This window comes from Phyllobates terribilis, unplaced genomic scaffold, assembly GCF_046119375.1.
Source record: "Phyllobates terribilis strain yellow unplaced genomic scaffold, ASM4611937v1 Scaffold_13__5_contigs__length_258822181, whole genome shotgun sequence".
NCBI lineage: Eukaryota > Metazoa > Chordata > Amphibia > Anura > Dendrobatidae > Phyllobates > Phyllobates terribilis.
The window spans coordinates 244009602-244034195 of NW_027362773.1; the positions used below are offsets into that span (position 1 = coordinate 244009602).

General features: G+C 43.0%; 1 protein-coding gene across 2 annotated transcripts in view; it reads right to left on the minus strand.

The window, feature by feature from the left end:
* Positions 1-812: 812 nt before the first annotated feature.
* Positions 813-24594, minus strand: part of TENT4B (terminal nucleotidyltransferase 4B) — a 36952-nt gene continuing 13170 nt past the window's right edge. Inside the window, exons 2-12 of one of the 2 annotated variants that reach the window (XM_073659369.1) lie at positions 19537-19660; positions 18120-18166; positions 17335-17455; positions 16663-16770; positions 14589-14717; positions 14176-14389; positions 13959-14085; positions 9277-9380; positions 8850-9034; positions 4971-5132; positions 813-1958 (exon numbers count right to left, since the gene is read on the minus strand). In XM_073659369.1, coding sequence (XP_073515470.1) covers positions 1782-1958; positions 4971-5132; positions 8850-9034; positions 9277-9380; positions 13959-14085; positions 14176-14389; positions 14589-14717; positions 16663-16770; positions 17335-17455; positions 18120-18166; positions 19537-19660 — 1498 coding nt within the window. In that variant the 3' untranslated portion in view covers positions 813-1781. Of the gene's footprint in view, positions 1959-4970; positions 5163-8849; positions 9035-9276; positions 9381-13958; positions 14086-14175; positions 14390-14588; positions 14718-16662; positions 16771-17334; positions 17456-18119; positions 18167-19536; positions 19661-24594 lie in introns of both variants that reach the window. The other variant, XM_073659368.1, reaches the window with a different exon arrangement.

Genomic DNA, 24594 nt, shown 5'->3' on the forward strand with positions numbered 1-24594 from the left:
AGGACATTAATGTTATTGCCCCATCCTCTGACCCTTGTCAGTCTTGATCCCATACAGGGACATGGACAGATCTAATAGTTATATGTGTTCTTTATATATAACTGTTTGTCACTATATGTCACATTGAGGTTTGCCAATTTTAAAGCTTTTGAATAGTAAAAGTTAACTTTTAGGTCCACCACTTCTACTGTTTTTCTTGCCAACTTGTGCATTTGGCAAGGTATGGATTGCAACTTTTTTCCCTTCTCTTTTTTGTCTGCTTTATCTAAAGGTTATAAACACACAAAACAAGCTTGCAGTACCACTGCATGGCCACTATACTTTGTATGGCGTTGTGTCACCATCCATCAGTTGATTGAGGGGGGTTGGTGGGCCTCATTCACACAGCAGTGATTTGATTCAGTGTTTTGGGTCTCAAAGTCACAGACCAGGTGTCAATATATCAATTACAGTTTTTCTCTGGCACACAAAACACTGTGTGAATGAGGCCTAATACTTGACATTGCCAAAAGCTGGCCATACATTATACAAGTCAGCAGCATATGTCAATTTTAGAGAGAATATACAAGGCTCTGTTGACTTTTAAAGAAAACCTGCATATCTGACTTGTCCAGAAATTAAGTATTAAGCAAAAACCACAACAGAAGTGAGAACAAAGCCTTATAAAACCAACAGTAAATGGGATTTTTTTTCCTCATTTAGCATACCAGGACATAATAGAACGCGTTTCATTTCCCCTACAAAACCACTGCATACCTGCCAACAAAGCCCTTTATCACAGGACTGCCCAGCGAATCAGACTGCAAAAGAGGTGGTGCATATGGATCTTTATTTCTGAAGGCTGTGCTTGGGGGACACGCATGGATGGGGGTTAAATGTCCCATAATTCAGCACTGAAATGTTGAAAGGTATGCATCAGCAATGTGTCGTTGCTACCTGCAGCACAGCCCACGTCCGTACACTCTTCATGGTATTGTTCCTCATTCGCTCCATAGTAACACAGACGGAGAGAAAAAAAAATGAATGACAAAAGCATTTATGACTGTCAAAACGACATTAAAAAAAACGTGTTACATTCTTTCCACGGTCAGGCCGCCCGCCCGCCTTCTATCAATTTGCCATTATTTAAATATATAATATATAAAAATAAATAAATAAATGACAATGGGCAACAGTGAGTAGAAATGATCGCTTCTGGGTGACCAACTTAATCTCAATGCAGATGGACATCTTCCGATAAACTAGTCAAAATTTTTTGTTTTTTTTGTAAAGATTTCTGTAAAAAAGCATTTGCACCATTACAAAAGTGCAATTTTATATAGTGTGGTATGCACAATAAAATGGTAGATTATCCAAAATGATAAAAAAAAAAATCCTCATGCAGAAATAAAGTTCCCAAACAACAAGGGGGTTTCTGCAAATTGCACCCCTTTCTGAAATGTACATTTTGTATTGTTCTTTTATTCCTATTCTTTAAGTCCTATAAACCAGCACACCGGTGCCGATAAAGAAGTGCAAATAATCGTTTTAGCTCCCTACGTTTTATCAAATGAGCAGCCATTTTATATATAGATTTTTAGGTTTTTAAATTTTTTTTTTGTTTTCGTTCTTTTGTTTTTTTTTGTTTCAACTGTTCATGATCCATTTCCGTGGTCATCTGGAGGAAAAAAAAAAAAAAATAGGTAAAAAGAAACCGACTCAAAAGTTTGTAAGCTTCCAGTACAGTCATGAAGCCACGTAGCGGCACAACGAGGAAGGTTACACAAGCTCCGCTCTGACCGCTATCTACACAGGTCCGTTTCCCTCTTGTGCTTGCGCTTTTTGCTCTGGTACTGCTGGTACTGTGCTTTGTTGCTCTGTAGATGCCGGCTCGGCACCGATGTGCCCTGGCTCGAATTGGGTTGGCTCTGGAAACCTTTGCTGGAGGACACTGAGCGAAACAGTCTGGTTGTGCCGTGCTGAAAGGAATCGTGGAGTAAAAGGGAGTTACCAAGCAAGTACTCAAACACGGGCAATAGTACGAGGCCAACATTAACCTGTCTGAGACGCATCAGTTATACAATGTAGAACTTTACATGTGCGAGGCAGACTTTACTTTGGATGTTGAACTGTTAGTCCTCCGCTTTATGTGGTGTCATACAATCTACAAATAAAAATGCGGTATTGTGGCCAAAAAAACTAATTTTTAGATAAATCAAAAATTATTTTTTTGGCCACGATACCACAATTTGTACATTGTATGACCGCACAAAAGCACCCCCTGCTGCTTCCATTAAATATACTGTATGGCGTCCACCTTGCTAAATGTGTGGAGTTTGGCACATGCTCAGTCTTGATTTGGTCTCAGATCCACCAATGCGTGCTGACTGCTTCTAGAATCGCACAACATAGCACTGCTTCCCAATGTGGTACAGATATCATAAGCAAAAAGAGAATGATCAAAATTGCTCTTATCCTAAGATTTACTGAATTTTTTTTTTTTTTTAAACAACCCCAAAAAATTGGATACACATGGTTCTGTCAAGCCTTTGTTCCATAAGCTACAGGATGGATTTTTTACTGGACTAGGCACTACAGTAGGGAAATAAGTATTTGATACACTGCCAATTTTGCAAGTTTTCCCACTTTCTAAAAATGGAGGGGCCTGTAATTTTTATCGTAGGGACACTTCACCTGTGAGAGACAGAATCTAAAGATAAAAAACAGAAAATCACATTGTATGATTTTTACATAATTAATTTGCATTTTATTGCATGAAATAAGTATTTGATCACCTACCAACCAGCAAGAATTCTGGATCTCACAGATCCGTTTGTTTTTCTTTCAGAAGCCCTCCTACTCTACACTCATTACCTGTATAAGAGACAACTGCTGCCACATAGTCAATCACACTCCAACCTCTCCACCATGGCCAAGACCAAACAGCTATCTAAGGACATTAGGGACAAAATTGTAGACCTGCACAAGGCTGTGATGGGCTACAGGACAATAGGCAAGTAGCTTGGTGAGAAGGCAACAACTGTTGGCACACTTATTAGAAAATGGAAAAAATACAAGTTGACCATCTTCCTAGGTCAGGGGCTCCATGCAAGATCTCAACTCGTGGGCTACAGATAATTCTGAGAAAGGACATGAATCAGCCCAAAACGACATGGGAGGACCTGGTCAATGACCTGAAGAGAGCTGGAAGCACAGACTACTACACACTACACTGTCATGGATCAAAAACCTGCAGGGTACGTCAGCACATGTCCAGGCCCATTTGAAGTTCACTAATGACCATCTGGATGATCCAGAGGAGTCATGGGAGAAGGTCATGTGGTCAGATGAGACAAAAATAAAGCTTTTAGGCATCAACTCCACTCGCCGTGTTTGTGTAGGAAGGATGAGTACAGCCCCAAGAACACCGTCCCACCCGTGAAGCATGGTGGGAGAATCAGTTTGGGGGTACTTTTCTGAAAAGGGGACAGGACAACAGCACCATATTGAAGGTAGGATGGATGGGGTCATGTATCGCAAGATTTTGGCCAACCACCTCCTTCCCTCAGTAAGAGCATTGAAGATGGGTCGTAGCTGGGTCTCCTAGCATGACAATGACCCGAAACAGACAGCCACGGCAACTAAGGAGTGGCTCCATAAGAAGCATTTCAAGGTCCTGCAGTGGCCTAGTCAGTCTCCAGACCTGAACCCAATAGAAAGGCTGCGTGTCCACTATGCATTTTTCAAGCGTTTTTGCTGCAGAATGTCTCCTGAGGAAATTCTTGGTAATACGTGCCCCATGGTACCCAATGACAATCCGCATGTTCTGTGCCCATGCTGCGGAATTTTTCGCAGCGGATTTTGTGCGCAAAAATCCGCAGCATGTCCATTATTTGTGCGTTTAGGCATGCGGAATTGGCTACTCAATGCATTAGAAAAACGCATGGCAATTCCGCATGTACAAAACGCGTGTTTAATTCCACACGTGTTTTTACTGGCAAGGACATGCAGAAATGAAGCGGAAATTTTCCGCTTTATTTCTGCATCGTGGGCACATAGCCAAAATCTTTGGAGGGAGCCAAATCTCAATGTTGCCCAGCGACAGCCCCAAAACCTGAAAGATCTGGAGAAGATCTGTATGGAGGAGTGGGCCAAAATCCCTGTTGCAGAGTGTGGAAACATGGTCAAGAACTACAGGAAACGTCTGACCTCTGTAATTGCAAAGAAAGGTTTCTGCACCAAATATTAAGCTCTGTTTTTCTATTGTGTCAAATACTTATTTCATGCAATGAAATGCAAATTATGGAAAAATCATACAATGTGATTTTCTGTTTTTATTTTTAGATTCTGTCTCTCATAGGTGACGTGTACCTACCATAAAAAATTACAGACCTCTCTATTCTTTGTAGGTGGGAAAACTTGCAAAATCGGCAGTGTATCAAATACTTATTTTCCCCACTGTATGAGCGCTTGCTTGGATAAAATCAGGTTGTTTCAATGGTGAAAGGTTTCAACCCCGACTTGAGGTCTTAATCAGGCTTGGACCTGCAAAATCTTTTCTTGTTGGGGAAGAAGCCGTGAAAGTGATAACAGCGAGGCAATGGTGCTGGCCATGTTTCTCTCACAACCAGAGAAGACGCAGCAGGTTCTGGGGTGGACGCAGTAAAGACATGTATAAAAGATAAAAACACAGCAGGGGGTGTTTGCAACAAAATGTATAACTTGGATTGAATAGTGATTTGGTTCCTTTTCAGGACATCCACCTGATGTGTTCAGTGCTGGTGGGAAGAAGTCACAACCAATGCAATCACTCTCAATGGCAGGCATGTACAATAGCAAGAATCACTCCAACACCTCTGTGGGAGAAGATCTGGTGGTAGAAGAACGGAGCTGCACACCACGTGTGGCCACAAGCACCGGATCAATTAGGTGGATGTTACAAAGGAAAGAATACCAGGGGGTACAATTAAAATAAAAAGTTCTGCTGGTACCTGGGCCTTGTTGCTGTTTGAGGAGCTGACGCTCTGGCTTGCTTGTGGCTTGCTGCTGGGTTGCGATGAGCTGGTGCAGGATTCCTGAGGACCCGTCCGACTATCACTTGCCTGCCGACAACTTGGCTGCTTTGACGTCTTGAATGGCGTTCCGTCTGAGTCCTGAATGCACAGACGTTTAATGACTTTCTTCTACGGGAGACACGTGATGTATCATGCAGGGAGAGTGGACACCACCGGCTAGAGAGTGGATCTCAGCACAAAAGCCACAGAAACAAAATACTTGCATCGCATCATGTCAGTGAGAGGGATCCCGTGCTACAGCAGGATCTAATAAAATGATCTGAACCAAGTACTTATAAGAAATGTGCCATCAGAATTTTACTTATTGCTCACATCAGGTTTTTCCTTTTAATTCTGACATGAAAAATAAAATGACAAACTGTAGTAAAAACAAAACATTACAATTTTCACACTGGCCACTGGGACTAGTTTAGACTCACTTTCTGTTCTTTATAGAAAACTTTTCAGAAGTCTCGTTATCATCACAGGCAGGATTACAATGACCAGTAACAGCAATATACAAGGCTGCAAGATACTTCTATTCAATGGAATAGGGACTGGGTCAGTCTATTGTTACTAATATACTTGTGGATTTCTTGGGCTACATTCCCAAGAGGAGTTTTTGTTGAGTTTTTTACACTGCATATTTTTTTTTAAAAAAGCAAGTAACAAAATTTACTTAATGGGTGCAGAAAATCTGCAATATCAAAAACTCACCATAAGCTCATCATGGGAACGTAGCCTTAGAAGAATAGGAAATAGGAATCCCGTCCCTCATCCAAAACCTAACCTGTCACTACCAACTGGTGTCATCAAACATGCCTCGATCACACCCATCCTCTCTGTTTAGCCATCACCCCAAATAACTTCTCCCCTATGCCTCTAAAATACTGGAACAGCACGTCCATCTCGATCTGTCCTCCCATCTCTCCTCCTGCTTCCTCTTTGACCGGTTACAATCTGGCTTCCAACCGCACCACTCCACTAGAGACCGCCCTGAATAAAGTCACCAGACCTACTAACCGCCAAATCCAAGTGACACTATTGTCGTCCTCCTCCTGGACCTGTCATCTGCTATCGACACAATGGACCATTCCCTCTTACTACAGACTCATCTCTTGGCATCACAGACTTGGCCCTATCCTGGATCTCCTCATACCTAACAGACCGGACATTCAGTGTCTCCCACTCTCACACCACCTCCTCATCTCGCCTCCAATCTGTCGGTGTCCCCCAAGGTTCAGTTCTAGGACCCCTGGTCTTCTCCATCTACACCTTCAACTTGGGACAGCTCATAGTCCCATGGCTTTCAGCATCACCTCTATGCTGACGACACAAAGATCTCTCTCTCCGGACCTGATATCTCCTCCTTACTAACCAGAATCCCACAATGTCTGTCCGCTATTTCATCTTTCTTCTCTGCTAGATTTCTAAAACTTAACATGGATAAAACAGAATTCATCATCTTGTCACCATCTCATTCATCCCCCCACCTGACTTATCCATCAAAGTCAATGGCTGCCCTCTCTCCCCAGTCCCGCAAGCTCGCTGCCTCGGGGTAACCCTGGACTCTAACCTCTCCTTTAAACCTCATATCCAAGCTCTTTCCACTTCCTGCCGACTCCAACTCAAAAATATCTCCCAGATCCGCACATTCCTTTATCAAGAATCTGCAGAAACATTAGTCCATGCCCTCATCATCTCCTGCCTCGACTACTGTAACCTCCTGCTCTGTAGCCTCCCTTCCAATCTATCTTAAACTCTGCTGCCAGACTAATCCACCTGTCCCCCCGTTATTCCTCGGCCTCTCTTCTTCTCTGACAATCCCTTCACTGGTTCCCCATTACCCAGAGACTCCAGTTCAAAACCCTAACCACGGCATACAAAGCCATCCACAACCTGTCTCCTCCATATATCTGTGACCTAGTATCCCGATAGTTACTTACACGCAACCTCCGATCCTCACAAGATCTCCTTCTCTACTCCCATCTTATCTCCTCTTCCCATAATCGCATACAAGATTTCTCCCGTGCATCCCCCCTACTCTGGAACGCTCTACCCCAACATATCAGACTCTCACCGACCATGGAAACCTTCAAAAAGAGCCTGAAGACCCACCTCTGTCGACAAGCCTACAGTAACCCTCGCTCCACCATACCGCTGCAAGACCAGCTCTACCCTCACCTACTGTATCCTCACCCATCCCTTCTAGACTGTGAGCCCTCGCGGGCAGGGTCCTGTCTCCTCCTGTACCAGTTGGCGACTTTTATTGATCAAAGATTATTGTACCCATTTTTTATGTATACCCCTTTTCACATGTACAACGCCATGGAATTAATGGCGCTATAATAAAGAACAACAATCTAGAATAGCCCCAGAGGCGTGTGAAAGAAAAATCACAAGAATGTTATTTTTTTAATACAGTTCGTAATATGAATTATTAAAAATTAAAAACTTTTAAAAATACATTTAAAGTGGCATTCCAGTCTAATAAGTAAGTCTGCAGCCACATTATGCGAGACTGGAGTCAACAATGCACCCACTGCCACAATCCAATTGTATTCCCTGTGCGGGTGGGCGTTCATACGATCGCATGTATGTGATTTGAATAGATGCGGTCACGTACTGACCCATCCCATCGAGATTCAATAGAAGAGTATTCAGATGAGACTAGTCATCAGAAGACCGCTCATCCACATGGGGAACTCAGGGGACTCGTGTATGCATCGCTCACTGTCACTATTTTGGCAGACTTTCCTACTTAGGCCACGGCCCCACTATCAGTATTTGGTCAGTATTTTTTCTCAGGAGTGGGAGCCAAAACCAGGTGAGGAACAATCAGAGAAAAGGTATAATAGAAACAAGTCACCAATTCTGCATTTATCACCCGCTCCTGAGAAAAAAATACTGTCTGAATACTGACCAAATACTGATAATGGGGCCGTGGCCTTAGACCGGAAAACAACAAAGATAAAAACCTGATTTAAAAGGGGGACCTATCACCAAGTGAAAAGTGGATCCTTTTTGCCTGTATTTTATTCCCTCTCCCACAGTTTTTTCTTCTTATCCTGCATATGGGTGTAGAGATATGGGCCTTTTTTATTGCTAATTTTCTGGATCTTTACTAAGGTGGTGCTCACAAAACTGAGGGGGCATGTCTTTAGACTGCTTTGCATGGCCATGCTCCCTAGGTAAAGATCATAATTTGCACTATACAAAAAAAAGGCCCACATCTCCAAAACCATATGACCGATTTAAGAAAAAAAAACCCCAAGTGATTATTTAGGGGAGAAGTGGAAATAAAATAAGAGCAAAAACTGTCCACTTTTGATCTGGTGACAGGTCTTCCAAGGAATAGACCATTTTCTGATGCCACGTTTTTTTTCAAGCAAAAGTCTTCTTTAAAATTATACTAAAGCTGGCCACCCATGTCAAGTCACACCGGACAGGGCTGCTTCAGATAACTTAAGTGTGTAGCAGCCTCTTGACACTTCCTTGGCATGGAAGAAAGTGAAAGGTTAGGCGAGTTGGGTTGAAACCTGCCCAGATGGGACATAAGCCGCTGTCAGCGTTATCTGGCGAGAGCTTACTCCGCGCTCGGCCGTTTATGGTGGAGTGTGAAGTCATTGCTGGTGACAGCCCTGTCTGGTGTATGGCAGCTTATAGGGTAATCATTCCATTTAGATTTAATTGCTGTAACAACGGGCTCAATGACAGAAACAAAAGCGCTGGCCATGACAGATCTAATTTTGTAACATTATAACCGCTATTACCCAATGGGTCAACTTTAGACAATTATAAGTGTCCTGAACTCACCACATCGCTGGAACTGGAGAGGGTGGAAGAGGAGGAAGACAGAGGACCAGAAGAATTGGACGAGTGTTTGCCAAGCGCGTCGGAGGATTTATTCTTTGCTTGTCCCAAGGTGGCATTTTGTCCAGACACATTATTATTACACTGATCCAAATGGTGAACATCCACGATCAACGTCACATCGTTCCCTAAAAATAAATGATAATGTATTAATAAAAATAAATCTGTCAAAAATGCAGAATAGATTTACAAGAATTTTTTTTTCTTAAGTTTTCATGCTTTAACTGGATTGCCTCCTCCACACTTCATACTTTTCATAGGCAAAACATGCATTAAACACTCATATAAAGTTCCTTTAACTTTAATTTCATAACAAGAGGATTAAAAAAAATAAACATCACAAAAATGACTTCTAAAATGTCCACTTTACCATTGTATAGCGGTTCAGGTCTGTTCTGCTGCCCCCATTTAGTGGATATCCATTCTCTGTAAGCAACTACTTCTTCAGTCACTCGAATAATCCGTCCCAGAATGCTGAAAAACAGGCGCAGGGTGGGTTTTCATTTGAGTGTAAAGGTTAATTGTCCCATAGGGGGGTAGTGCCCCCCCATACCTGGGCTCAATAATCTACTGGGGTCTCTTACAATTTGGAGTAGTTTATGCCATAATTTGAGGAATATTCCTATAGTGTATTTAACCGTTTGCCTTGTGAACGGCCTGGAACATAAAATAAGCATAAACAGACTAAACATGAAATCAGCACAACCCTGTACAGCTTATACTAGTTTGTCAAAACTGCCTGCTCAAAGATACCTTACAGCTAAAAGGAAGTCTTTCAGCAGGTCTTTGCTATGCAATCTGAGAGCAGCATGATGTAAGCGCTGAGACCTTGATTCCAGCAATGTGTCACTTACTGGGCTGCTTGGTGGCGTTTCAATAAAATCAGTTATATCAGCAGGAGATCAGTAGAAGACTAGCAAACCTGCTGCCGGGTAGCCCTCTTTGTAACCCCCCCCCCCCCCACCCCACTACTGATTGTCAGCTGTGTACACTGTGTGTAGGCAGAAAGCAACCAATCAGTGGTGTGGGCAGGGTTATACACAGCTCAGCATTTGAGCAGAGAAAACAGGGATTGCATCAAAAGAACTGCACACGCTTACAATTGACACATTGCTGTAATCAAGCTCTCAGCCCTTACATTATGCTTCTCTCAGATTACATAGCAAGGATCTGGTGACAGCTTCCCTTCAAAGAAAGTGTCAGCACTGCCAATCGGCACTCGTTTACAGAGGACGATGAATTACTAATGGGAACAGATCGCTCTGTCCCCTATATACAGCATTAGGTCATCGGCAGCAAAACCCCTGTTTAGATGGGTGACGTGCTGCCAATATAGATTTTACACACCTAATTCCAGTCACCTGAAGTACAAGCATTTTTCTTGTTCATTGGGCGATTGCCATCACAGGTTTTTCAGACTGACAATTGTTGGCTAGCTTAAATGTATGATAAGGCTTTGCTTACATCAGTGCAGATTGTGTCAGACTTGATGAGCATCAATGCATGTAGCACCATTTTATTTTTCTGGCAAACCACGAAGAAACATAAAAAGCCCAATTTAGGAAAAAATAAAATGGATATTTTAGCAATGTTAAAAAGGTACAACTATTACATACAAACACATGAGAAAGAGCCCAGCCTTCAGGTACAAAGGAACTGCTCTGCTTCGGAACCAGAAACGGAGAAGAAACTTCGTGGCCTTGATCTGTAACCGCATTTACAGGCATGCATGTCTATGAAAGCTAAAGCCATTAACCCCTTTATTACTTCTATTGCTGCATTCCCAACAGAATTTTCATTCATATGCAAATTAAGTGTTAAAGTGCACTGGGCGTGACAGAGCACTCCCCAGGCCACTGCCTTCCAGGGTTGTTTTCCTGCCAAGCACCAGCCTCTTTTCCTCGCCTGGCATCATGCAGACAGTGAGCCATCAATCAAGCTAAAGAGGCTGGTGCTGGGCAGCGAAACCAAAGAAGGTAGAGGCTTTAGTGCTTTGTCATGCCCAGAGAACTTAAAAGGGATATTCTCATTGTCCAAGAGTGCGCAGTAGCTACATTCCAGGAGAAGAGTTAACTCTTAACATCACCACTCAGCTCTCTCCTGCCCATTGATTTCTATACAGAAGTTAGTTGCTCACCTACTTCCCCTATTATCTTCTGACAAGCAGCAGGTTATAAATCTTGTAAAAATCACCAACCCTGACACTTTCTCAGCAGGTGAAATGCTTTATCATCTGTAGGTGTAAACACCAGGGTAAAGCCCCCGTCTCACATAGCGAGATCGCTGCTGTGTCACGGTTTTGGTGACGCAACAGCGACCTCACCAGCGATGTCGCCATGTGTGACACTTTGCAACGATCAGGCCCCTGCTGTGAGGTCGCTGATCGCTGCAAAGAGTCCTGGACCATTTTTTGGTCGTTGCTCTCCCGCTGGTCAGCACACATCGCTGTGTGTGACCAGCGATCAGGCTGGTAACTATGGTAAACATCGGGTTACTAGGGGCACAAGCGCACCTAATAACCCGTTGTTTATCATGGTTACGAGCCTGCTAAAGTGAGCGGTAACCTCCCACTCACTGTAGCAGAGTGGTAACCATGATAAACAACGGGTTACTAGGTGCGCGTGTGCCCCTAGTAACCCGATGTTTACCATAGTTACCAGCCTGCTCCTGCTTCAGCAGGCTCGTAACCAGGAGCAGGACATCGTGGAAAGATTCTTTCCACGATGTCGCTGCTCCCCTGATGGTTGGTGAGCCTGCCTGTTTGACAGCTCACCAGCGATCAGATAGCGACGCAGCAACGATCCCTAAGAGGTCGTATCGTTGTTGGGATCGTTGCAGCGTCGCTAAGTGTGACGGGGCCTTAACAGACTCCAGAACAAACAACTGGTAGCTGGATGTGTTACAGCAGAACTTATGCTGAGCCTAAAGGCCCCGTCACACATAACGAGATCGCTAGCGAGATCGTTGATACGTCACGGTTTTTGTGACGCAATAGCGATCTCGCTAGCGATCTCGTTATGGCTGACAGGTAGCAACGATCAGGCCCCTGTTGTGAGATCGCTGATCGTTACAAAGCTTCCTGGACCATTCCTGGGTCATTGCGCTCCCGCTGGGCAGTGTGCATCGCTGTATTTGACACCTTATCAACGACCTCGTTAGCGATTCAGAACTGAGACACGTAGGCGTGCATAAATTGGACTTTTCCGCGCCCCTCGTCCCCGATTTGTGGTCGCTACAGCGTTCTCATTTTCCGCCGTGCATAAAGGAGGCAACAGAATAGCGATTCCATCCTTTGTTTCTGACCTCGTGCTGGATTGCAGATCCTAGCAAAATTCTCCGGGCTGTTGATATCCGTTCATTCGACTGAGTCCTGATTTTGCGTAATTTTATGCACGCCTTTGTGACACAGTACAGTCCCTATCAAGGTGTGGATTGTTGAAATAGCTGTTGTGTGAAAGCGTCCCAACGACCGCCAAGATCGTTAGTTAGATCGCTGGGGCGGCCGAAATCGATGGGAAGTTCTGCATGTTTGACAGCTCCCCAGCGATCACGAAACGACTCTCCAGCGATCCCAAAACTGTGACGCACTAACGATCTCGCTAGCGATCTCGTTATGTGTGACGGGGCCTTTACAGCTGCTGTTCACTAGAGCTATCACTGGAGGAGCGCCTGTCCTGCCAGACACCAGGAGGTAAGGAGATTGCACTGAGACAACTTGAGAATACTCCTTTAACACCTCATTTGCATAAGAATCAAAAGGATTATCTGGAATACAGCAACAAATAACAAATATAGAGCAGTCCATGGATTTAACCTTTAAAGACCAGCATAGCCATATATGCGGTTTTGGAGAGTTGATCTTACTGATCGTTTCCGTCAGATGAACAATGATCTGCATTGTTTGGGTTTCAATAGAGCAGCTGGTGCTTCCCAGGTTCTGTGATGTCAGCCATCTTGCTTCCAGTCCATAGGATCTCCAAGATGAGAACAGTCCATCAACCCAAACTTTGGAATGGTCATCATTAAATAGCATTTGGTACTTCTCTTGGATTCACCAATACTCTCTTAGAATATTGTAAAGTGTAAATGGTTTCTAACAGATTTGTTCCCCATATGTCAACTTACCTTCAGATGTTCATCTCCAAATCTCAGACGGTCATCTTCATAGACAAAAAACATTACCATGGGAGTTATGTTTCTTTATTAACTGAGAATGGAAGTATAGCACACTGCACTTCCCTGTATAAAAAGCAGCTGCTGCAAAAAGTTTTAGGTGGGCATAAAAGGACACACTTGGTCTCCATCAGGTGAGTGATGGCCAGTGGAAAATGTTTAGTGTATTCCAAGTGTGTACACAAAAAGTCAATAAAAAGCAAACCCTGAACATAGTCTGGCCAAGAATTACATGTATAAGCTGGAGTCTCAACCAATATCTAAACTATTCCCATTAAAGGGGCTGAGCCACACACGCTGACTCCAATTTAGTGTCGGCTATAAACCATGTACAACCTGTTAGACTTTTAATTGAGACAAAATTGGAAGTGTGTGAAAAGAAAACTACAACCCTGCTGGACAGTGACAGAAGTCATCTACGCCTCTTTCCACCACTTACTTTCCTGCCATCAGCCTTGCACAATGAGCAACACATGCCTATTTTCCAAGAATGAGGATTTCTGAGCCTCCCCTGTCTCATGTGTCAGCACCAAATATCTCTCAACGTGTGGGAATTGGTTATGAAACCCAGCAGAAGTTAATAGGGGTATTTCCATCTCAGGATGGCAATCTGAACTATTTCCAGAACTCCTACAAAAGTGAATGGAGAGTCATGTACGCATGGCCCCCTTGTCGCACCCACAGCAGCCCCCTTATCGTACCCATGGTCAGGTTTTAGAGATAGGAGGGACCTGTGTCATTTGTGCCATAAATGTCCAAGATGGGAATATCACTTTTAGTAATAAAAACAAAACTTTTTTTTGTACTGGACAATAGATCATCATTCTATGCCAATTGCTATGTGCCCCACTCTTCCCATCAGTCGCACACTAAGCTTACCTTTCCCTTTCATTGTTGGGATAGTACTTTGCTATAGGTGACACTGCATGGCTTAAGACAACATATGCATAATCAAAGGCTTGCTTCACCTGCATGGCGCCATACGAGCTCCTTCCCACATCATTGCCTTGGAAAAAAGTGGGGAAAAAAAGACAGTTACTTTTGGCACAGTCACAAAACTCATGCATGTATGAAACAGACGCTGTTCCTTACTTACCGGGCTGCAAAGGATCTTCAATATACAGCATGGATGGTCTGTATCCATCTAACATGCTTTTTTGTACCTCATCCTTGGCAACATATGAACCACCGTCTTTAATTCGGATTCCAGTTTTTAAATAGTTAAAATGCCTTCCGTAAAGTTCAAAAAACTCTATCAGCAAAACGCCATAGTTGGCATCTGGCCTGCAGGCATCTTCTCGTGGGTGCAACTGCAAATATAAGGGGGAAAAACAGACTATGAACCAAATGAGGAATAGGCCATGCAGAAGGGATTAAGCCGGAGAATTTAAGGCCACTGATGCATACTTTTTTTGTTACAATATTTAGCAAACAAATGTTTACTTTACCGGCCATCTCTATGCGACAACCCAAGACTTACAACGCAGGCAATGAAGGACAGCAGCTCACCTGCAGAAAACTGACGGCCATTAAAAAGAGACTGTAGGAGCCTATCCCGCCTGTAAACACTTCATTCAGGTCTCTCTGCAGCAAGAACTGCTTTAAAACCAGCACTAGGTATGGAAGAACTGGGTATTTCTGCAACAAGAGATAGAAATAATGTTATGAATTATACAAGCTGTTTACAAGGTCCTGTAAGTCCATATAATCAGGGCTAAATTCATATTGCACATATCCCCTTCTTCCCCATTTACAAACCATATTATTAATCCCTGCCTACTTTTCTATATGGAGCAATCATGTTTCATTTTCTAAATATTCCATCATGGGATACTTAACCCATTGATGCCCCCTATTCGCAACGTCAGGGAGAAGGCATATTTTTGAAGTCTGGCATGTATCACTTTATGCGGCAATTTTGAACGCGTACTTGTATTGAGGTCATTCTGAGGGTCTTTTGTTTTGTGCGACTCATTGTAGTTCATAATAGTAAAGTTAGGTCAATGTGTTAAGAGGGGATGTTTTAATAAACTCTTTAAAAGCCCACATCCTGGAAATTTAAAGAAAATAATTGCTTCTATTTTAATTAGTTTATTTTTTTTATTAAATCCTCCATATGGTTTCAGATATTTAGGGTAGTTCACTGGGTAACCCCTTCTTCAATGCCTCCAGTGACTTGCCTCAGAGACTGGTACCGCTGCTCCGTGTGTGGTCTCCAAGGCTCTCAGGATATTGTTTGTGCTGCAGCCCTACCAGGAGTCATTGATCGGCTGCAGCGCACAACGTTCCTTCACATGATACAGGTCTCAAGTGGCTTTGAGGAGCCTATACATTAGTAACCCCCCATATCACCCCATTTTAAAAAGTGTGCCCCTTAAAGTATTCATGACGTTTTTAGCGGATATTCAATTCTAACCTATTTTTTTCTGTAACAGCAGGCCAAACCACAACATCATATTACCTGAATTTTGCAGTGGTTATAAATATCCTAAAAATGGCCCTAGTGCGCTACTTGACTGGAAAATGGGCCTTAGAAAAAAAGGAGCACCTTGTGGATTTTTGGGTCTACAATTCTTAGTATTTTTGGCAGCATTTCAGTTTGCAGAAGCATCAAGGTACCATTAAAATGAGAAATTATATTCTCTTGGAAAAAAAAAAAATAAATATATCTCTATTTTTCCCCTCCGGAGGTAGTAAAACAAAAAAGTACCCTAAAATTTTCTATGCAATTTTTCCCTATTAAAGCAACACCATATATGTGGAGCCTCTGAAATAACATTTTAGTAGAAACCCCACAGAAGTTACCCCATGTCAGAAGTTAACACCGCTCAGGGCATTCGTGAGCATTTAGATGGAATTGATCTTACAAAATGAAAACTGCAATCATAGTGTTATATCGGGCCACAACTAAAGTCGATGATGCGTGGAAGACTTGGGGTTTTTTTGCGGGATACACTACTTTATTGTTGCACTTTTGGCTACATGAGACTTTTCAAACACTTTATATCACATTTTTCAAAAGGTAATGTGACTTTAAACATGCCGATTTTACAGCTTGTGTTCTTATGGATGGAGAAATACCAAGTATAATGCTTGCAGGGCCTCAGCCTTCCAGATATGGCAAGCATGGCACCTGCAATTGTGTCCTAGGAGGTTGATGAGGCACACAGAGCCCTCCCCCATCAAGGTGCTGCAGATGCTACCAACCACAGCATGCAAGGAATTTTATGTATGGGATTGGTGCTAGCACCGGCCCTGGCTTTTGCAGCAGCGTGTGAGCTGTAATGCTTCAACCAACACCCCCTGCCAATGGCACAGGCTCCGCTCCATTAAAGCATCATGTTGCAACTTGCCATAGTAAATTATGGAGAGGGAAAGGGTTAAAAGGTCATTCCCCATGTCCAGAACAGAGGTCACTGCATCCAGGCAAAGCGTGCATGGAGAGGTGGTCATACATATCCAAGTCTCTCCATTTATTTAGATCTTCTGTGAGCAACATATAACGTGTATATAATCCAAGACGTGGGGCGTCCTATAGGGAGGATCGCCCGATGCATTGCAGCTAAATACTAATGTCTCTTACCTTGATAAAATCCCTGATGAGCTGGGCGGCTTTCACCCCATTCTGTACATTAAAACTTATGTCAACTTTGACTTCAGTATATGAATCTGTTAGTTTAATGATCGGTACCTAAAAAACAAACAAAAAAAAAAAAAAAAAAACACAGAATAAGATGACAAAAGACAGCAATTAAAAAAAGTGCTAATCCTACTAAGACACATCCTGGGAAAATGCCTAGATGTTAGAAAAAGGAAAAAAAAAATATATACATACAAAAATGAAACCTTCCTGGCCATGTTGGAGACACTGTGCAGCTGCCATAAAGCATGTGCACCATGCTGCAATGAATTTGCAGAAGAAAAGTCAATCTACTATGATATCCAAGATTGTGGAGGGAAAAAACTACTAGGTAAAATAAAAATCCTTGAAAAACACTAATTAACAAACCTACTAAAGAGAAGGTTTTGCAGATATTTCCCCAATCTACACAATGAAGCAGAATGAGCTGTAGAAAACAAAATGTCAGCGACTTGTGCATCGCAGGAACAAGTGTGAAAAGTACAATAATTCAGGACTTTCCCCATCCAATGTATAATATATTATGTCTAAAATTCATGATTTACATATCACACAATTTTCTGACCATACATGTCACACAGGGGTAGTAAATCCTTAATAAGCAAATGAACTCACGGTTGCCTTGTCTAATACTTTGACAGAGTTTTCATCGGCCACCTTGTGTTTTCTTAATGCCTCTTCAAGCGTCCAGAGAGGTAAATTCTCCCATTTCCCAAAAACCACAAGATCAATGTCGCTATGAGACAAAGAACATTATTAATTCGATTTAAACAGGATGGGAGTGTGCAGACCACGCTGTATATTACATTGTATGGAAAAGGGACGGACATCCGACCTCCTGCTCCATTTTGCAACAAGGATGAAAGTGTCCCCAGCAGTCTGTTCCCCATCGATCAACACAGTTTTAACCCCCTCAATGTCTGACACTATTCAACCATATATGAACTACAGTATCCAAGTTACTGCAAAAAAATAGTGTGTAAATACATGAAATTCACAATTGCGAGTAGCCAGGAAATGAACAAATGACTCCTTGCAGTGATTTCTGGACCTAGAATGTGATGGGTTACTTGTGCCATGACACGGAGCATAGAAAAAAAATGAATTGTAACCCTTTTTCACCACAGTCAAGTCTCCCGTCGTATACATTAGGTGTATTTTCTCCCATGAAAGGCTCAGAAATATTAACCTGAATAGATTTACTTTACTGTATTTATGCAGTAAAATAAATGTATATAAATGTAAGCCAGCACAGGGACGCTTTTCTATTGTCAGGTGCATGTAGATCTATAGACACACTGAATGCTGGGCGGTAACGTTATGTTAAGGGGTCCCCTTCTAATTTCAGATAATGTATTAGTTGTAAGACCAAGAAATGACGCATTAAGAAAACTCCTTACCTGGTCGGCAAATAAAGTCCCGTTTTGAAACTCCCAAATATCTGAACCTAATACAAATGGAGACACATATAGTAGAGGATTGTAAATGCACATCTCAGTGGAGTTACACAGACATTTGGGTGGTGGTTAATAATAATCATCGCAGCTTTTTTTCTGGTGTATCAGTTGGGGGGGGGGGGGGGGGTCAATGATCGTTCTAGAGGTCAGCAGGAGCAGATATCGGCCTCCTCGAAATCTGAATTGTGTGTGAGAAAACAAGCACCTGAGCCGGTAATCTACAGCACATGTGCGACTAGATGTGTGACCTTGACAGCTAAGAAATAGAAGCAGCCGGGCACACAATGGAACAATTCCATGGACAGGACCAGTTATGAAAACAGTTCACATCTACCAGCTCCTCTCGTTACACTGTGGAATAATGTTCTTCCTACGCAGAATATATATTTTTCTACGTAATCAGTGTGGACATGCGCTCTTGGGATGTGGCAGTACGACAGCGTGTTAAGAAACCTAGGAGGGGAGAGGCTTTAATGCTACAAAAACCATTCACTTCACAACAGCTGTAAAGTGAGGTCAGTAGTTTATGAGGCACAAGTGTGGACAGACACCTAGTTGCTAATAGGAAAACAGCAACATTTCTTGGGCTTTTTTTTGTTAATGAACTTAGAAGAATAAAACCATAATGGTCAGTTAGGCAAAAAGTGGCTAAAGGGCTTTGTGCACTAATGAACAATCCTTCATTAATGGGCTCACATCACAGACTGGTGGCGCTCTTCCATTGTCAGAGCTGCACCCCCTCGGATCAGCATCAGTGGGGCGTCAGGCATGCGCTTCAGTCAATCACTGCCCGCTGATGGGCTTCAATGCAAAGATTTCATCTAAGAAGTGCAGATAGTAGGGGGCGAAATGCTGCCTAAAGTGGAGCAGCCGAACTCCAGGGGGACAATTTTTTTTAATATTTTTAACTTTTTGTGTCCATTAAAAGTAATCTGTCGACAGAAAAAAACCTTATTAACCTGCAGATAAGGGGTTAATATACAGGTTAATAGCGTTATACCCGCATTTAGCCAATGTCACAAGCTGTCAATCAGGAAGCTGGGGGTGCGCTCCTGAGGACAGGAACCTGACGCAGCCTTTTAGACTGTTTACAACAGTGTTGGAGGCTCCACTCCAGAATCCATTGTTTTTGGCATTTAAAAAAACAAATCTCTGCATGCAATGCTATTTTTACCATCAAAAACAAGGGACACCTCAAGGGAACCAGCGCAATCGGATCAGTCTGTAGATTTATAGAAGATTGTCAAGAGATTCCCAAATGAGAAATGATTCTGGCTGCATCACCAGCACCCCTGACACTGAATAGATAGCCGACGAGACTCCGGTTCAGCTGTAATACATGGACACACCGAATACTCACATCTGCACTTGGCCACAGCTCTTTAATGACGCTTTCTATTCGATTAACGACCTCCATTCTCATGGTCTCCTCTTCAGGTCGTGGGGACATATATTTGTAGAAATCGAGAATTTCTTCATGAAGCCTGCAGAAACATAAAACGTTCTTAAACCATGCATTTGACCACAAACTTTGCTCGTTCTCACTTAGCATCATGTATAGTGATCATTTTGAAGCACAGAAGTTTTAAAGTCTTTATTTATATATTTCAATTAAAGGGAATCAGGTGTTTTACTCTGAAAATCAGCCTTTCAGAGTTAATATAGTTTGATGATCTGACTAGGGACCATAGGTAGAGATGAGACTAGTCCAGCGCCGTCCCAACCGGCTTCTCCTCGCACCGATCTAGATGATTGACAGGCCTCTCCCCATGTATATATAGAAGAGATCTGCAAGACATCGGAGGCATGGTGGGAGAAGCCGGGTTGTCACCAGACCAGCCTTGACCGCTTATGGTCCCTGGCTTGTCAAACTATATTTGCTCTGAAACGCCGGAGCACATCCCGTAGTTTTGGCGACAGTTAAGGGGCAGGTCGTCTTTAAACCTAAACAGGGAAGCGGGCAAACACCCCAATAATAATGGAAAACAAGAATGACAAAATAGCATCTGACATCAGGCACGCACCCTGCAGCCATACCGGGGAGCCCTTCCCCACAAATGTAGCAGACAGGAGGTAGCGTTCCGCATTGGGGCTGATTCAGTTCTTAGTTACCTGATCTTATCGCACGATCCATTCATTCATATTGACAAAGAGCGGCATAGAAGCGTTCTGCTAAGTGTCCGTATATAGCAGTGTAATAACACTGAGGATGGAGTGGATGATATGCAGCTGTGTGTGGTACTTCTGTACGGCACAGTATACAGACATCGCCCCAAGGACTATACATGCAGTCATTTAGTCAAGCTCTAGCTTGTTCTGCGATTTTCACAACTTCCCCAACAATTAATTGAGAGATCAGAGCTAGCAGTGCCACCTCTACTCCGACAATGGAGTGATAGGAGCCATATTGATCATACATTTATTGCAGATTGTGTGGCTATGCCACAAATGTTCAAGATTTAAGGGTTATTCCTAAAATTGTAATTCAGGTCGTTTGGGTCTAAGCCAGGGCTCGACAAACCCAGGCGCCTGGTCGCCAGTGGCGCCTAGAAAATGTTGCCTGGTGCTTGAGGAGTTGAGAAGAAAAAAAAAAATACTCTCAATCCAATCCCACCTCCTGCACGGAGTCATCCAATCGGAGGAAGCAGGGACAGTATCGCTCAGGCCGCCTTCTCCACTTTGCTCCGCCCCCCTTATGCTCCGGGACTGGACAGGGAGAGTTGGGTTACGGGGGAAGGATCGCTGTGGCCGGGGGCCCGTTCTCATCTCCCGCTACTTGTGTAAGTACATACAAAGGCCATGCTCCCCGGGGAGACGCCGTGTGTGAGGGGGGTCTATATGTACAGTTTGTCAACAAAAAAACGGAACAGGCATTTTTTTAAAAAAATTAGTTTCTTTGATTTTTCTGACAAAAAAACTGAAATTTATAAATGTAATGACATCTATTTATTTTTTTTTTAAAAAGCAATTTTTAAAGCATTCGTAAAAAAAAACACTAGAATGTTGCCTAAAATCTAAAATATCAAAATATAATATTTATTAGCTTTAAAAGTAAAATGTTGTTTATAACGTTTGTAATGTTTTTTTTGTTAAATTAAAAACCAAGTTTGCTTAAAAAAAATTCTGGCTCCTAGATTCTGAACAACTTTGTCGACCCCTGGTCTAAGCACTGGAACACCCAGTGACCCCAAGAACATGGCGGTGCTTCCTGTAGAGCTCCTTGTGTGTGCAGGCTCTGTTTTCTCTAAAGCCTGCCATACATATTCAATGGCGGTCGATCCTTTGGCCGCCTCTCCCATACCTAGGGTGCACTTGTTTGGCCAAGTGCTCTATATGAGAGACATGTCTGGCGACGACTTCTCTCCGGGAGACAGTATGATCAATAGTCCGAAACGGGACAAATCGGATCAATATTTCCCCCTCCCCAACAAGTTGTCTGTGGCTCACATACACAATCAATGGGTTCAGTCGCCATTAGTGTAATGTGTATGGAGGAACTGGAAGCTCCATAGACAATGGATGAAGTGAAGGTGGAGTTTGCGCACCTTACACCATTCAATATGATGCTCTGCAGAGCCGGGTTATCAGCACCCCAGCGATCATTATGTTAGCCCCTATTCTACGGATACTGGGTAGCTTACAATTTTGGAAATAACTCCTTTAAAGTCTGAAGACAGCCAAACTGTAAGTGAAGCGCTGGGTAATAATTCAGGCTTTATCGCAGGATCAGCACCAGATAGGTCATGTATTATTTCACACAAGCGTGACGTGGAGGCACTGCCACTGCACCAGAGGTGTGCGAACCTCCTCCCACCGACATCCCCATCGCCTCTTATGATTAGATGTACGCCAGCCTACTAATCACAAGAGGCACCATGGATGTGGGCAGGTGGACCACTGGATCAAGACAGATGGTATATTTGCTCTGATTTAGTTTGCTCAAAATTGTGGCTTATTTTGATGTGATTTGGGCCACACCCATTTGACTATTTCCATTGCTGGATGTGCAAAAAAGGTGTTGAACACAAATGTGGTGCAAAGCTCAGATTTGTTTTTTAGCACATTAGGCCGGATTTCAGGCGCTCTTAGTAAATCAGGCCTAAAAGCTCTGGTCACCAATGATGAACTGCCCCTCATGCAGAATAGCAAGTGGGCACCTGATGTGTAGACACAAGAGGCCACAAAATAACACAAATGTGTATGTGTTGTAACAGGTTTTTCTACTAAACTCAAAACTGTGCACACAGCCGGCCATAGACTATTCTGCCATTGGGAAAGGGCAGACAAATCTACTATGATAGGCACAGTATTGTGGGAAATTTGGCATCTCAGCGTCCCCATACACATTACTACTGATGGAGAACAGGCTGATGTGGAATACACCAGAATATGGTGTGAGCTTTACTACTCGCGCTGCAGACAGCATGTAGCAGGCTCTGTGCGCAGGAGCGCAGCGTACAATACGTAGTAGATAGGACTTGTCATAACAGTAGTAATGTAAACTGGCTGCTCACAGGAATACCAGCAGCCTGACTCACCCAGCCGCATTTAGGAATTACAGCAGTTTCCTTTCTGCAGAAAAGAGAAAGCATTTCCAGGCTGAACCTTGAAGATATCCCTGGGCAGCCTGGCACTGCCTCCCATGGCACAAGCGTAGGCTCTGAAACACAGGCCAATCCATCACATTGCCACCGGCATATAACCTCAAGCCCCTCGCCATGTCGTCTGCCTTTACCAACATCGGGCAATGCGGCTGGTGGTAAAGAGCTCACTGATACCAGCACGGTCCAGAAATAGGAGCCACCAGTGTAATCGGGAACTTCCTTCCCTCCTAAACATTCTGCCATCACCTATGAGTGATCTCATTGAGATGTGAAATTGTTTAGGAACCAAGCCACGACGTGGAGACCACGGAAAGTTACAGATAGTGGTCACTGAGTGTCAAAAAAGTCATCAACGCTCTGCCGACTCCATAACCTCCTGTATCATCGATATCAGCAGAAAAACTGGGCGCCAGGTGCTTCATGCAGACTTACATCACCAAGCACAACATCAAGTGCCAGACAGAGTGGTGGAGGTGTAAAAGCACATCTGATGAGAAGACAGCACCACTAACTATAAGAATAACTAATACTCCCAGCAAGGCACAATGTCAGATTACTTTATTTTCTTCCTTCTCGGCCAGGCAAAACAAGACTTTTACACAGAGAATAAAGAGGTTATCTGCGGGGATAGGCGGCTGAACCAACACAAGTCAGAGCAAACAAATACATTCAGTATGACGCTGCAAACATGAATGAAAAAAACAAAAAAAAATGAACACTCCGTTTAAGACGGTTTGTCCCATCAACAACGTATCCACAGGCTGACTTTAGGAGATCCCCGTCACTGTCACTCAGTGCTCCTGTGACACTCAGCCATAGGGAAACACAAGATTTTCACTTTATACAGCAATACTGTGATCTCGCAGGACAATGTACAAGCCATCAAACGACTGCAGGCGCAAATCCCCTAAGAGGACAAAATAAAAAATACACGGTTTTAAAAAAAAGTACCGTATATGTATTCACATCGCCTGACTGTACACTTACAATATAAGCTTAACTAGGAAAAAATATAGAGGTGAGGATAATCACACTGTTACCACAAACAGATGGCACAAGCTTCAGCAGCTCATGTGATGATGTGGAATAAAAGGAAAACTGGATATCAAGATGAAGACCAAAGAAGCAAAGCGGGAACTAAACTGCTGGGAAGTAGGTACATAATGTATAAAATCAGGTAGGTGGTGTAGTAAAAAATAAAGAATAATCATTTGACAGGACTGCTTTTAAAGGGAATCCGTCAGCAGGTTTTGCTAGGTAATCTGAGAGCAGCATGATGTAGGGGCAGAGATGTGGATTCCAGTGAGGTGTCATACACTGGACTGCTTGGTGCAGTTTTGATAGCATCCCAGTTTTCTCTGTTATAGATTTATATGAATGTTGAACTGTATATAACCCCACCCACACTCCTGATTGGCAGATTCCTGTATACACTGTACAATATCAGGAAGCTGCCAATCAGTGGTGAGGGCGGAGTTACAGATTAGCTGGACTGCCCTGCACATGAGACCTAGTCAGAGTGATAATCCCCTGCTGATAAAACACTGATTGTATTGAAATTACAACATATGGCCTAATAAGTGGCATTGCTGGAATCAGAGTCTCTTGCCCTATATTATGATGCTCTTAGCAAAAGCCTGCTGAAAGATTCCCTTTAAGCATAAGTGCAAATTTTACAATAAACCCTTTAAAAAAAACAAATCACAACCACCAGTTTGTTCTAGACGTTGTTAGTTTTTTCACAGCTGAGCTCTCATTAACTAAAGTAAGATTGTCAGATTCTACAAAGCTTTAAGCAAATGGAGAATTGCTGG